General features: G+C 45.4%; 1 protein-coding gene across 2 annotated transcripts in view; it reads left to right on the top strand.

Moving 5' to 3' along the window:
- LOC143320617 (metal transporter CNNM4) overlaps positions 1-14,120 on the top strand; it is a 42,136-nt gene that overhangs the window by 2,861 nt on the left and 25,155 nt on the right. For both annotated transcript variants that reach the window (XM_076730437.1, XM_076730438.1), the window contains exons 2-4: positions 11,425-11,568; positions 11,793-11,927; positions 13,853-14,022. In XM_076730437.1, the coding sequence (XP_076586552.1) occupies positions 11,425-11,568; positions 11,793-11,927; positions 13,853-14,022 (449 nt within the window). The remainder of the gene's footprint in view (positions 1-11,424; positions 11,569-11,792; positions 11,928-13,852; positions 14,023-14,120) is intronic.

Here is a 14,120-nt window from a genome sequence, read left to right on the forward strand (position 1 = left end):
CATGTCTCGGCTGCACAGAGAGTCGAGGACAGCCCACGATGGCTCAAAGCTTGGGGAAGAGATTTACTGTAAGTCGTTATGAGGATACACTCAGCTGCTGTGTTTAAAGTGTGGAGTTTAAAGGTTATAGTAATGGAGGAAACCCTCTGATAATGTGTGTTCATCCTCTGCCGTCAAACGGGTCCTGATCTGTAGAAGCTGGAGATGAACAGAAATGTTAGTGGCTAAAAAGTGATCCTGTAAACATCTTGTAATTTCAGCGCAGTCCATTTAAATGAGTCTTAAAAGGAGAAATCAGAAGGAGGACAAAGACCTAGAATCAGTCTTTGAATTAGTTTCTGCTCCCGGAAGCGGTGGGAATGCACATATTTTAAGTTTTAGTGGCACTTCATGTATAGAGGAGAGACTGCACCATGTGTTTAGTGAAGAATTACAGCGTTGATATGCAGCTGTGGCGGCTCTTTGAAGTGTCTCTTTGCACTTAAGAGGAAATCTTATCTACAGTATTTCTTGGCGTTCGTCTTCTATATAATCCTCAAGCAGCAGCCACTGTGACCAAAACAGGCAACGACGAGAACGTCCACAGGAAGTCTGACAGGAAGATGAGGTAATTGCTTTCTGACGCAGTTTGATTGACAGATAGTCCTTCAAGTAGCACGCATTCCCAGCGATGAGTACTTTGTTCCAAAGAAGTTGCGAAACAGTTTTTTTTTTATTTTTTTTATTACCACGTCGACCTCCACGCTGTGACTGTGTTGACGCGGCTGCCGGCCCCCTGCCTCCTCTCTGACCCGACTCCCCGCTCGCATCTCAAGTTCCTCTCGCTTGCCGCTGGGCATCAGTTACCACGGTGATGGCATCCAGCGGCGTCAGTGTGTGTACACACGGGTTTCTTTGGTTTATGCTCACCATACTGCAGTCTGCTTGTGAGCTCTGAATTGACAGCAGAGGGTGGGTGAAGTGGCCCTAAAACAACATCAGGATCGTTCAGGTTGCCTCTGTTGTTGTTAGTCTTCTTGTGCTTTTTACACGTTACTCTGTCATCTGATCTTTAGTAACCAAACCGCTTCCACGCCCCTGAAGTCGCTCCTCTTTTTGGAGCTAACTCCTCCACCGTGGAGCCGGTAGCCATGCTGCATGCTTTTTGTGACTCTGAGTAACAGTGTGACATCATCGCATCAACATATTTCCACTATCACAGTATGTGTTTTTAAATATTATTATATATAATATTAAAAATTCCACAAATATTATCATGAAGGATACGACATTACACATCCCTAATTGATGATAATGACAGTTATCAAGACTTCGTTGTGTGTGTGTGTGTGTGTGTGTGTGTACTCAACAGCCTTTTCAGTCAACATAGCGTGACCTTTCTATCATAGATGGTCTATGAGGTGACCTTATTAGATAAGATTAAATTTTAATGACATGCTGACTGTCATCACAGGAAATAGAAACAGCAGACATCAAAGAAGAAGAGACAAGACGTCAGCAGTGAGTCTTTGTTTTCGTATGTGTCGATATAAGAGGGTGTGGAAGACAGTGGTGCAGCTTGTAAACCAGAATGAGGTTTATTAAACTACTCCACGTTCGTCTTTTCATTTAAATTGATAAATAAGTATGGGCGGCACCTATTTGTGGCTCTCATGTAAGCAGCTCTGCGTGCAAGGAGGCTTAAATTCAGGCACGCTGGACTTCAGGCGTAATTTAGAAAACACACAGACACAAATGAGCTGTGAATTCACTGGAGGCACAGTGCACTCTGTCAACAGACCGTCACGTGTTGGGCCCTCAGGTAGTGTGTTGTATTAGCCGACACTGCGGCCTCAGGGACTCTTCTTCTCTTAAATAATACCAGCATCGGATCAAGGCAAACAGGTTGAGGAGAATCAAGTTCTACTGTTTGTTTTGTAGTTGAGGTGATAAAGAAAGCCCAAACGCAGGCTCCAGATTCTCACATTTTAATGTTTACATTTGAATATTATCACCGGGGCACTGAGAAACTGGGATCGACGTTCACTTTGTTCTGACATTTTGTGGACTGAACCATATTGGAGGAAATTATTGACAGATTTCTTAGTAGTGAAAATAATGGTTAATTGCAGCCCGAGTTGAACACAAATGATGTCTAGAAGATAACAACGTTGACAGCAGCTGTGTAGTGCTCGCAGCGACTTGTTAGTCACGTAACGTGATAGTCATCTTCAACCTCCTCGATTTTTTGCTCATCACTGAGAGACTTTAAATTAATTACATTTTTTTTCTTGAATTGGAGAAATCTGAATATTTATGTGCCAAAAGTCGAATGTCGAGTTTAAAATGCAATATTATAAGACAAAATATTGACACCACCACAGCTATCATTCACTGATTCCTGCTTTTTTGCTCTATTTATTAGAATTTGCACTCAGCTGCATTAAATTGGATATGAGTCAGGAGGCGGGTCGAGGGCGGAGAGATTAGGACCAACATTCCAGTTGAACCTTAAGCACTTAGACAGTCTCGGGAACTGAACCAGCTTGTGTTTTGTTTGTGGTTGTCAGGACCGTCTGCATTGTCTGCACTTTATCAGTGTTCGGGCACTTATCTGGCCACCCCACCCAGCCTTTAGGACCCAGTTATACGTGCTACGGTTTAATGACTGTTTGCCTGTTGGGTAGCAGTATGTCTCAAGAACTTCTCGGTGGGTTTCAGTGAAATTTAATGTGCTAACAGGTGGTTAAATTTTGGTCCCCATGAAGGATTTTCCCCCTTTCAGACTCGAACACAGTGAGACGACAACAACTCCAAACATTAAAAATGGAAAGATATGCTGCTTTTCCCTCTTCTGTATGATTGTAAACTGAACCTTTATGGTTTGCGACTGTCTGTTGGACAGAACAAACACTTTGACATCACCTGGGGCTCTGGAAACTCGTTGCTTGGAAGAAAAACATGCTGCTTTTTTTGTAACCAGACTACAAGTCATTTTCTACTGGGTGTCTGTTGTTAGTCACAGCCAGTACGTCCGTTTATAAAACAGATTGAAGTGATTGTAGCTACTAAATCTGATGCACCTTACTTGACACAAGCGTCTTCATCCAAACACTGAAGCTCTGATAGTCAAACGCTTATGAGCTTAGATTACATATGCGACGTGAAGGAAAGTGTAACTCGGAGCATCTGAGGCCTGAAATTGACGTGAAGGGATCGGCTGAAAGGAAGACGTCTCACTACGAATAGCTCATTCCTCTCAGGGACAGACACTGATGTCACAGAGTGGAGCTTCTTCCCTCGCAAACAATCTTCGGCTGAGTCCAGACACCAGCTCACAGGAAGCACTGTAACCGAACAACAGACAAGTGGAATTCAGCCTGTCATCAGTTTACTCACAGAATTAACTTTAATGAGCGACAGCTGAAATGACCCACTGCTCGCGATGTTTGGCATTTGAACCAGTCAAAGCGGCCATGAGCAGCGACTAAAAACGCGAAGCCACGACCTGAACACCCTGAGCTTTGCTTTTCGGGCGAGAGATGATGGTGAACGCGTGCATCTTGTCCGCCATGTTGTCAGGACTCCCTCACACATGCAGTGAAGTGCAGCTCTGTACGGCCCCGCAGCACGGCAAACACTGCAGAACAGAAAGGAGTGGGTGTTTTTCTTTGTCTGTCAACTCTTCACTTTGTCATGTGTTCTCACAGACTGGCCTCAGTAACCTTTGGACCCCGACACACACACACACACACACACACACACACACACACACATACACACACACACACACACACACACATACACACACATATGTACAGCTATACATCAGAACACCTTCATTTATGACGTTCCTTCGTCAGCCACCTGCCTGAACCTTCAATCTCATTTGAACCTAATCTTAGTTCTAATCTCGACCTTTAACCCAAATCTGAACTGTGACCCTGACTCTTTAAGAAGCCGAGGACCAGCAGTATTTGCTCTGACTGCCTCTTTTTGAGCTGAGTTTTACACGGTTGAGTAAAAGATTACCCATCTCAGGGTGATAAGGGGTTGTCACCGGGGCAGACCTGAATCTCCACTCCTCCTTTTGTATAATGGGTGTGTCTCTCTCACCCTCTCCTCCATCCCCACCCCCACTTCTCTGTTTCTCTGTCTTTCTGCCCGTCTGTGTAGGAACTGTGCAGGAAAGAGCAGCTTCGGTCACTCACGGTAGCAGTTGAATCCACTAAAACACTATTAGCCTTTATCGGTGCAAGAGCATCTCTTCAGACTCGTCACGTGAGGTCGGCCGTGTTCACATTAGAGCTGGAGGTGCGCCAGTGAAGTGAAAACATGGGAGGACTTGAAAAACGAGAATCTTCCACATAGCTGCACACCGCTAAATCCCTCCTGTGTTAGTCACTAAAAGCTGTTTCTGGATGCATTTGAAGCAGGAAGTAGGCCGTGGGGTTGTGGCATCAGGGTGTCTTTCACGAGCTGTTAAAGGTTCATCATTGAAATGAAGCATTGGTAAAGAAGTTGGTTTTCTGCAGGGAGGTGTGTGTGTGTGTGTGTGTGTGTGTGTGCGCGCGCGCACGTGTGTGTGCATGAGCCTGCGAATATGTGACTTTCTATTTTCAAGAAACAATCTCTCATGTGTTCCGCTGAGTCACAGGGAGTAAGCACACACACGCTAACAACCAAACATTATCTCACTCGCACTCTCGTCGGCTGACTTCCCCATCTGTGATGCTCTGATTTCATTTGCATAGGACGTTCTCCAAAACGCTTTACTTGAAATGTTCTTTATTAATTTTTTTTTTATTTACACAGTAGACACAAAGCAACAAAAATGCAACAACACAAGAAAAGAAGCAAATTGTGCAGGTGAGATTTAGAAAAGCCTTAAAAGCTTACAGGGCTCACCTCAACACGCACAGAAGTCATATAATCCACAAAATGAAGCAAAGAAGCAACCGTAGGATCAAAAAAGAAACATGAAGGAGGCATAAAACAGCGAGAGAATAAAATAAATAAAAGGTGGGTGCGATCAGTGGCTTTCCGGATCATATTGGAATATATGCTCTGGATAGATTAAGTCCTGATAAAGAACTATTGATCACTTCTGATGACCCAAAACGAATGTGACTTCCAACGTAGAGTTTCATCAGGGTTCATTGGTTAGTTAGTCAGGGATTTACAGTGTTTTTTATTTTTAGTTTTGTTTATTCTAAAAGGCAGCGGGCGTCATTGACAGATCATTCTCTTACCTCTGAAGCGGATTCAGTGCCAGCTAAGAAGTTATGCTCTCGCAGTGTCTGTCGCTATTTTTAGGCTATAAAGCACATTTTATCTTTCTACAAGAAGCACTTTTTTTGTAGCATATTCTCTCTCTTTTTTTTTTTGTATTGGGCTCCAAAAAAATCCTAAAAACACTGATTGAATAATTGTTGACATCGATAGGTTGTCGTGCACAGTTAATGATAATATTCATCACTATATTACACCACAATGATCGTCATGTGCGGCCCTGGATGTATGGCTGCTTTGTGGAAGTGTGCGCTGCCACCGAACTTGGGTGGAGCTGGACTCCACGACCCCTCATCAACGCTCATACAATCAGTGGTAATGGTGGAAATTAGCAGCAGCCGGGTTTCTCTGGGATCCTCTCTGCGTTCTTATCAGCCACCCGCTGCTTTTCTCTCTCTTCCTGTGTCGCCATTGTAGCTCAAAGTGCTGACGGTGCAGCCGCCGTCCTCTCCACTCCAACTTAGCGTGTATGTTTTGTGTGCGTCGCATCAACACTTCCAGACTGTGTGACGTAATGATATCAGTCAGCGTGAAGAAAGAGCAGCTCAGCAGAAACGACTGGATGTCCCAAACACTGCTGTCAATGAGGTTCTGCTGTGCATCATACTCCATAACACAGGCCCCGCTACAGGCTTCAGAGCGGGATCCCTCTGTGCTAAAAAGCGCTCTGGATGAGCAGATGAGGCTGAGGTCATGGCTTCTCCTATGTGAAGATTTGCTTCTTTATTCTGTTTTCTATTGTAAACTGAGTGTCTTTGGGTTTTTGGGCTGCGGACAAAACGAGAGATTCAAAGAGGAAAATTATTTCTGAATTCCTGACTCAGAAACCGCCGTGCACTGGCCTGGCGTCTGCTAACCTTCAGACTTGGACTTTCTGGTGTATGTTTCATCTCGTCACATGCTTTGGCAACACGGTTGCACCCTTGGATTTTCTTTTCTTGCAGTCTGACTGCAGCCTAATACTTAACAAGGCAAAAGCGATGAGCGTGTTGACATGAAACACAGTGAAGCAGTTTTGTTTTTAAAACCATGAGTAATTAATCTGCTATGCAACATAAAAACATTTCAGCCACTACTCTGTAGCTCTACTGTCCCTTCAGGTCAGAGTAGATGGGCCCAGCTTTAGCTGGAAAAACAGGTTAGAAGAGTTTGACCTGTCCCGCACAAGCATACGCGTGTTTGAGTGTGTGTGTGTATGAGCATATTTGCAGCCATGCATTTTTGTTTCATCCCCTCACAGCGTGCACGCTTCTCAGTCGATGGCCAGTGCTGCAGATATTTGTCCGGCCGGTTGTGTTGTTGTGCGTGGGCGGTATGCGTGTGGCATTCCTTTCCCATACAGACTTGTTGCCCCCCCCCTCGTTCTTTTGTCGCCGATGTTTCATGTCGACAAACAGGCCGGTTCGCAGGCTGGTGACGGAAGAGCCAGAGGGCAGAGAAACAGACCGAGAGGTCGCCCGACCTGCTGGGACTCTGTGTGGGCGCGCCAAGAGCAGCGATGGGCGGACTCAGATCTTCACGTGTGTGGAAAGGTGTTCATTGGTTGTTAATGTTGGGTAATGTTCAGGAAAAAAAAAGAAAAAAAGAAAAGAGAAGCTGCGGCCTGTTCCTCAGCAGAGTTTGGTGCTTGTGACAAAGGTCACTGTGTTTCTCAGTTCCACTTTTGGCAAATTGTTGTTCTCCCTCTGCTCTCACGGAGTTTTAGAGAAAATCTGTGGTTGATTTGGTCGAAGCACAAAACGCTGCGATGATCCTAAAAACAAGCCACAGTAACATAAGTGACACACACAGTGTACAGGACAGTGTTTACCCAAGAGCTAATGATGGTGATGATGACAACAATAAGCTGGGTTATTTGTTTGTTGGAGGCATAGATGGATGGATGAACTCATTAGTCGATTTACAGACTCACTTCTTCAGTATTTGTTCTGAAATGACCTGATTTTCGAGTTTGCGGCTCAGCAGGTTGAGGATTGTCTCCTTCCCCCGGCTCCTCCACGTGTCCTTGAGCCATACACTGAGCCCCGGCCCCTCCTGATGGCTTGCTGCCATGTCTGTGTGAGGGGGTGGGTGAAAGGCAGAAGCAGTCCGTTGTGACTTTCAAATTCACCTCAAGTCAAATTCCAAGTCAGATTTTAAAGCTGTAAAACACACACAACACATAGAACAAAATCAAAGAGGAGAGCAGCTAATAAAGGATTACTCCTCTGAAGCAGGTGCGTACGGAAAAGCGTGTCCTCGTGAGGCGATCAGTCGAGCGGCGCTGACGGCGAGTCGCTGTCACCTCGGCTCACAGCCCGTAGAGGGGATGAGCGATGGAGGGATGATTTGAACCAAAAAACCACTTCCTTGTCGTGTCAGATTCTCCGTTTGATAAGTGACAGCTGGTCGTGTTTGTGTGCGAGCCCGAGGTGAGCGTGCTGCGCCGACAAACACACATCTCGCCTCAAACTCAGCGGCGACAGACACACAGGAGCTGGGTGACTCTGTGGGGTTGTTAACTGTAGACTCAGCTGACTCAGGTCACACACTGGATACATGAAGCAGCCTGTGCTCGGCTGAACTTCCTTCTGCTGTGTGTGTGTGTGTGTGTGTGTGTGTGTGTGTGTGTGTGTGTGTGTGTGTGTGTGTCTCTGTGTGCTCTGAAGGAGTCAATAGACGCTCAAGTGACTCTCCAGTAACTGGGGGTAAGTATGTCCCCCCGGGTCCTACTTCCTCTGAAATATTGACTCAGCGCCACAGGGAGAGGTCACACACACACACACACACACACACACACACACACACACACACACACACACACACACAGAGTGCCTTTTCCATTACATGATGTCTCTATTTTCGTTGCTACAGTGATCTTGTGTGGAATGAGCGATGATCAGCTAATGAATGTTCTCTGGGGGTTCCTCACCGTGGGACACTGTAGACTGATCCTGGCTCCATCCGGGCAAAATCGCACCTTAAAGGTCCCATGAAATGATATCGCCCCTCTCTTACATGATGTCATTCCTGATGAAACAGGATGTATGTATGATGATTTATTAGCTGAGAGAATTAGTGAAGGGAATATTTGGTAGTTAAGAGAAGTTTCCAAGAGAGGGGCAGGCTGGTTTGACAGGACGGTCAGAGAGATTTACTCCACTGACCTCGACTACGACTTCTGTCTTTACATCTGTGCATCTGGTGTGCGCTACTACACATGTCAAGTGACGCTGATGGTACATCCCAAGGTTACATTTCGCACTGTTTTCCAGGAAGTTTAAGTACCTATTTCATGTGATCTTCAAGGCACACTGCAGACCAGTTTAACCATGTGGGTGCTACTGTTTGTCAACATGAGTACAGGTCAGAATTCAGGAAGGCTCCCAGTTTTTATGGGGCCTTTAATATTGAGCATCTGTCATTGTTGAATCCAGGTCTGAGGAAAAGTGTCTGGCAGCTGACAGGCTGTTATTGTAAATAAGAAATTACTCTCAATGTCGTGCCGGGTAAAATAAAGGATAAATAAAGGATAAAGAATATAAAAGTATATTAACAGTGACAATTGACAATTGTAGCTGCTAATTTGGCTCATTGTTTTTCACAAACTGCTTCATCCAAACACCGAGATCCTATTCAAAACAGTTAAGTCGGTCATCTTAAATTATGGATGTGATCTGAAGTTTAGCTGGGAGGACGTGACTCCTGAAACTGACGTGAAGCGATGGTTTTATTAGAGGAGACGTATCACTTTGTCGGAGTTGTTGCAGCTATGAAAACATCAACACTCCTTGGCTGCGTGCAGACACACAAACGCTACAAACAGCTTGTCACAAAGTTACTCACGGAGTTAAACGTTAATTAGCGACAGCTGATACGACCCGCAGCTGCCACCGTGACGGTCAGCGGCGGCTAAAAATGTCCGCTGCGCTCTGCTAATAAGAAAGAGAGAGGAGGGATGACAGATTTGTTGGCTGTCGGAGTGAATGTGTATATTTTGCCAGTGTGGTTGTCACTTTTTCTGGTGCGGCCAAAACGTTTTTGGCGTTCCCACACTGAGAGACGCAGAGTGAAGGAAGGGTCTGCGTTTGATCTGGTTTATTTGAACCAAATAAATCTGCGGCATGTGGTCACTGAGTGTTAAATATGTATGAAAACATTGTCGGGACAGCGGACTGTGAAATGTGTGAGGATTCTACGTCAGTGGGATTTGTGTGGGGCTGAGAGCGGCTGTGGCTCAGAGTGGGGAAACCAACTTGAATGAAATTACTCATCAGTCCTCTTGCTGTGATCAGAACTGTTTGAACCATTTCTAACTTCTTTCTTAGCTGAGCGATGACTGTCCAACCTTCCTGCTTCCCCTCGAGACTCGAGTATGCAGACTAAATATATAGTCCATCATCCGCCCACCCCGATATATATCTCACGCTGTGACATCACAGACCCCTGCGGTAAATCCGGCCTTGTGAGAAATGAATTCTCAACGTCCCGCTGCTCTATTCATGTAGTAAAACCGAGCAAGGTCGAAGCGGAGAATGTGTGGAGTGTGTTCATGTCATCGTGCCAGCAGCACCCACTTCGCCAGGACATGCAGGCAGACATCAAGGACACACACACACACAGAGAGACAAAACAAGAATAGCCTTTGGTCTTCTTTTAATTGCCGGTCATACGAGCTCTTTTTAAATCCCATTGATCTGCTGCTGCTCTCTTTTCTGACTCCTCACTGTCTCTGCCTTTTCCTTCTTGTTTCGTCCTTTATCAGGACTTGCTAGCTTGTGGTTTTGGGGAGACTGAGAATCAGATCGTCTCGCTCCCCCTCACTTGTTCAAATCCACCCTCTTAATGGTGCGAGTGCATGAGCTTGTGACACAGAGGGCTCTTTAAACCAGTTGCTTGCATATGTGTGCTGTGTGTGTTTGTCTGGGTGGATGGCAGGAAATGATCCACCTGGGCACCAAACCCCCCGGAGATCCTCTGAGTGCTTCACTCTGGCAGCTCCATTAATAATTCAGAGCACTGCCGGGGCTGTCTGGGAGTCAGCAGCAGGCCAGCCTCCCTCTGCACCTCCAACAGTTTGTCATGTGAGGAGTTCGGCAGGGTTTGTGTGTGTCTCCATGTACATGTGTATTTCTGTGTTGTACAGTAACGCTCATGGCCAAAGTCCAGACCGAACCCCAGCTGTAACGACCTGTACACATTAACAGGCTATTTGTGGTGCAAGCAAAGGGAGTGGACGGATGGGTCAATGTCAGAGCGGCAGGGCTGCGGTCAAATAGGAATCCATCATGATATGATTGTTTGTCATGACTGAGGGGCTCGGCCAGGTTTGTGTGTTCCAGGGTGCAAACAAAGAGCTGTGATGTGGCGAAAACTCGACTCCAGTAAATGTACAAATACGCCATGATGACAGCAAACAGACAGCAAAGAGGTCTTTTGATTTGTGTCATAGATGCCATTAATGGTAGATGTGCTTCATTTGCTTTCCTTGTTATTGTGAGATGGTTGACAGCAATAGTGTGAGAATGGAGACATTGAACTGTACGTGTCCACAAGGTCAAATAAATACAGTTACAGTACATTTCTGCATCTCGTAAAACTTTATTTGAAAGTTATATTGGGTACTGAAATATATCTTATTCATAGAATAACCACTGTAGACTGGTTAGTTTTGGTTGATCGTGTCAGTTAAACTTAACAAATCAAGGTTCTTCAACATCCACTGCTGAAGGGGCGGGATGATATAGTACAAGGCCATTTCAAAGCAGCATCAATGGAGAAAAAAAAGGTGATGCCTGCACACTGACTCCAAGCCACAAAACGTACTTAAAAAGATGTTTTCAGTTCTGCTCGTTGATTTGCAGCATTGCCCAAAATCACCCAAATTAGATTTCTGTCATATCGCCTGAGGGTGCTGCTTTGTTTACATCGTTTTTGTGCTCGTTTTCTTTTTTTGGACGTGTTGCTTACTTTCGTGGTGCATTACTCCCACGTGCACGTCACCCTCATGTGTGAGCACGACAGAAGGAACTCGTCCAGAGGCTGCTGTTAATTTGTACTTCAGAGTTTACAATTGTTTTCCTTCTCTGGTTGCTAATACAAAGTGTCTCATGTAGGAACATTTCGTCCATGTTCTTCCTACTTCCCACTCACGATTCTCTTTCTTCCACTTAGGAAAATCCCACCTGGCCATTGTCCAGAAGGTGAACAACGAGGGGGAGGGAGATCCTTTCTACGAGGTGCTGGGGTTGGTCACCCTTGAGGACGTGATCGAGGAGATCATAAAATCAGAGATTCTGGATGAATCGGACCTTTACAGTGAGCTCAGCTTTACTTTTGTTTGTCTTAATACTTCATTCACTACTCAGCTTGTCTTTACTCATTCGTTGAGATGTTGACAGACTGTTTTCAGGTATTTAGACTTTGATGTAGGTTTACACGATTATGCAATAAGCTTCAGATGAGCTGATTTTTACTGTTTGATCTTCTAACTGTGCATTTTTGAATACATGAGCATGTCTGCCGTGTGTGTCACTTCACAGCTGATAACCGCACCAGGAAAAAGGTGGCGCCCAATAAGAACAAGAGAGACTTCTCTGCCTTCAAACATGAGAGCGAATCAAAAGTGAAGGTCTCGCCTCAGCTGCTGCTGGCCGCCCATCGCTTTCTGGCGACAGGTGGGGAAAAGACTGATGCAAGCACGCACACACAGACACACACATCGCTCATCACAATATTACTCAAACACAGTCAGTAGATCCTTTATAGCTCGTAAGGCCAACTGTTCATGTGGCCATATGTCTTCGATATGTAGCCATAGTAGGAAGGAAGTGATGGATTCTGTCATCTTGCCATCTGACAAGCGAAGCATGCCCAAACACGCAGGGAGGAGGTTGAAATGTGTTTATTTACTCGAAGATCTATTTAAGATCCGAGCAGTGTGCCTGCCTGTGCTTACCACCACAAGAAGACTCTGGACTTTGGCCAGCTGGAAGTGATGCATCGCCAGTGCTGCAAATCACTTCAGAGCGTGTTGCGCTGGGTCCGGTTAGCGAGCGTTAGCTGATAGGCTCTGCCAGATGCACTTAGCAGTAGCCGCTGCTAGCATGACGTAGCACTTCCTCGTCTTGCAGGCACAGTGGTGCAGGAGCATGCCGGAGTCTGCTCCTCTGCAGGCATAGCGTCAGGGTGTGCTGACTTTGTTTCTGTTTTTTGTCTCAGGATGCTGGTTTCATTTTTCTCTCTCGATTCATTAGACAGGATTTTGATTTTTCATATTTATATATGTCTGTTTTCAGTCCAGGAAGTCACTGTTCCTTGTTTTTCTTCCTTTTTTTGTTCTTGTTCACATCAGTGATCGCTGCTCTTGTTAGACTGTGTCTGATCTCCTTTGCCGTCAGTATCAGTGTCACTGATGTTTGAGAGATGTATTCTGCACAAAGGGAAATCAGGGATTATCATTAAGACACCATAATGTCATGCTTCATTATGTGTGTTTCAGGACTCCTCAGTGTTTTGCAACAGCAAGCTCTGCCAGTCTGTAGAAATGTTTTGGAGCTGAGAGAAAAAGCATTGACAAACCAGGAAGATATAAAATTGATAGGCTGTGAACATGTGCTGACTTGAGAGTCACTGAAAAGTCATGGCACATTTCATCAGAGCCGCAGCAGGAACTCCGTTGCAGAACTTGTTGACTTAATACGTAAACCGGAGTGAAAGGAGCGTGTTTGCCTTTGACGGGATGAGTGCCAGCGTTGGTCATATATGCCTCACCTCTCACTGTGTGTTACATAGGGTTTGTTTGCGGGGTGGACTCATTCTTTGTTCTCAGCTTGGGTGGGGTCGAAGGCGCTCACAGTGGAGCTCTGATTGCAGCAGCGTACGACAGTTGAGTTATGCACGTAAAACCAGATCCTTTTCACCCCTTATTTACTTTAATGGGGCCAGTGCCCATTAATCAACATGGCTGTGAGTGTGTGAGTGTCAGCCAGGGGGTTAAGTGTCACCTGTTTGCTGGTTGCATTGATGCTGTAATCTGATTTCTTTTTTGTCTATGAAAGAAATTAGTCTGTATTAGTCTGTGCAAGTTCAAGATGTTTACTCACAGTTTTTCCTCAAAATTTCTACATGTTCACATGTAGAAGTACAGAATCCAAAGATCAATGAGTCAGTCACATCAGAGGAAGTTTGGCACTTTTGTTTGACTGAAAGTGTTAACTCGTTGCACTTTTAGGTTAGCTTGTTGCTCGGAGGCAGACCGTTTTATTAATTTGTGGCTTTAAATCTGTTTTGCTCCTTTGTGAAGTGTAGGATCGCCCGTTGAACACATGTACCCGGCACACCCGATTATGTAACTGTTTGCCGTGCGCTGTACTACAGACAAAAGCATGAGTGACTAATTTAATAAGCACCTGGATCAGTGATGTCAGCAGCGTGGTGTACAGTTAGAAAATACCTGCTACTCAATTGTGTTGGTGCACCTCAAGAATTTAGAGCCTGTTCATGTGAACTGTATCAATGTGTTATGGTCAAGTTAAAAAAAAAAGTCTTAATTAATGTCTCAAAAGTAAACTTTACATCTCCTCCTCCTGTCCTCCTGCAGAGGTCAGCTTGTTCAGCCCGTCTCAGATCTCAGACAAGGTGCTGTTGCGAATCCTGCGCCACCCCGACGTCATCCAGGAGATCAAGTTCAACGACAGCGACAAGCGCTCAGGCCATCACTACGTCTACCAGAGGGGCAAGCCCGTCGACTACTTCGTCCTCATCCTGCAGGTACACGGGGGTTCAGAGAAGAGTGGGTGAGGCTTGGCTTGAGTCGGCAGCTGCTTGTTGCTTCAGTGTGGGTGAGACAGCTTCAGTGTGGGTGAGAC

Source organism: Chaetodon auriga, chromosome 5, assembly GCF_051107435.1.
Source record: "Chaetodon auriga isolate fChaAug3 chromosome 5, fChaAug3.hap1, whole genome shotgun sequence".
NCBI lineage: Eukaryota > Metazoa > Chordata > Actinopteri > Chaetodontiformes > Chaetodontidae > Chaetodon > Chaetodon auriga.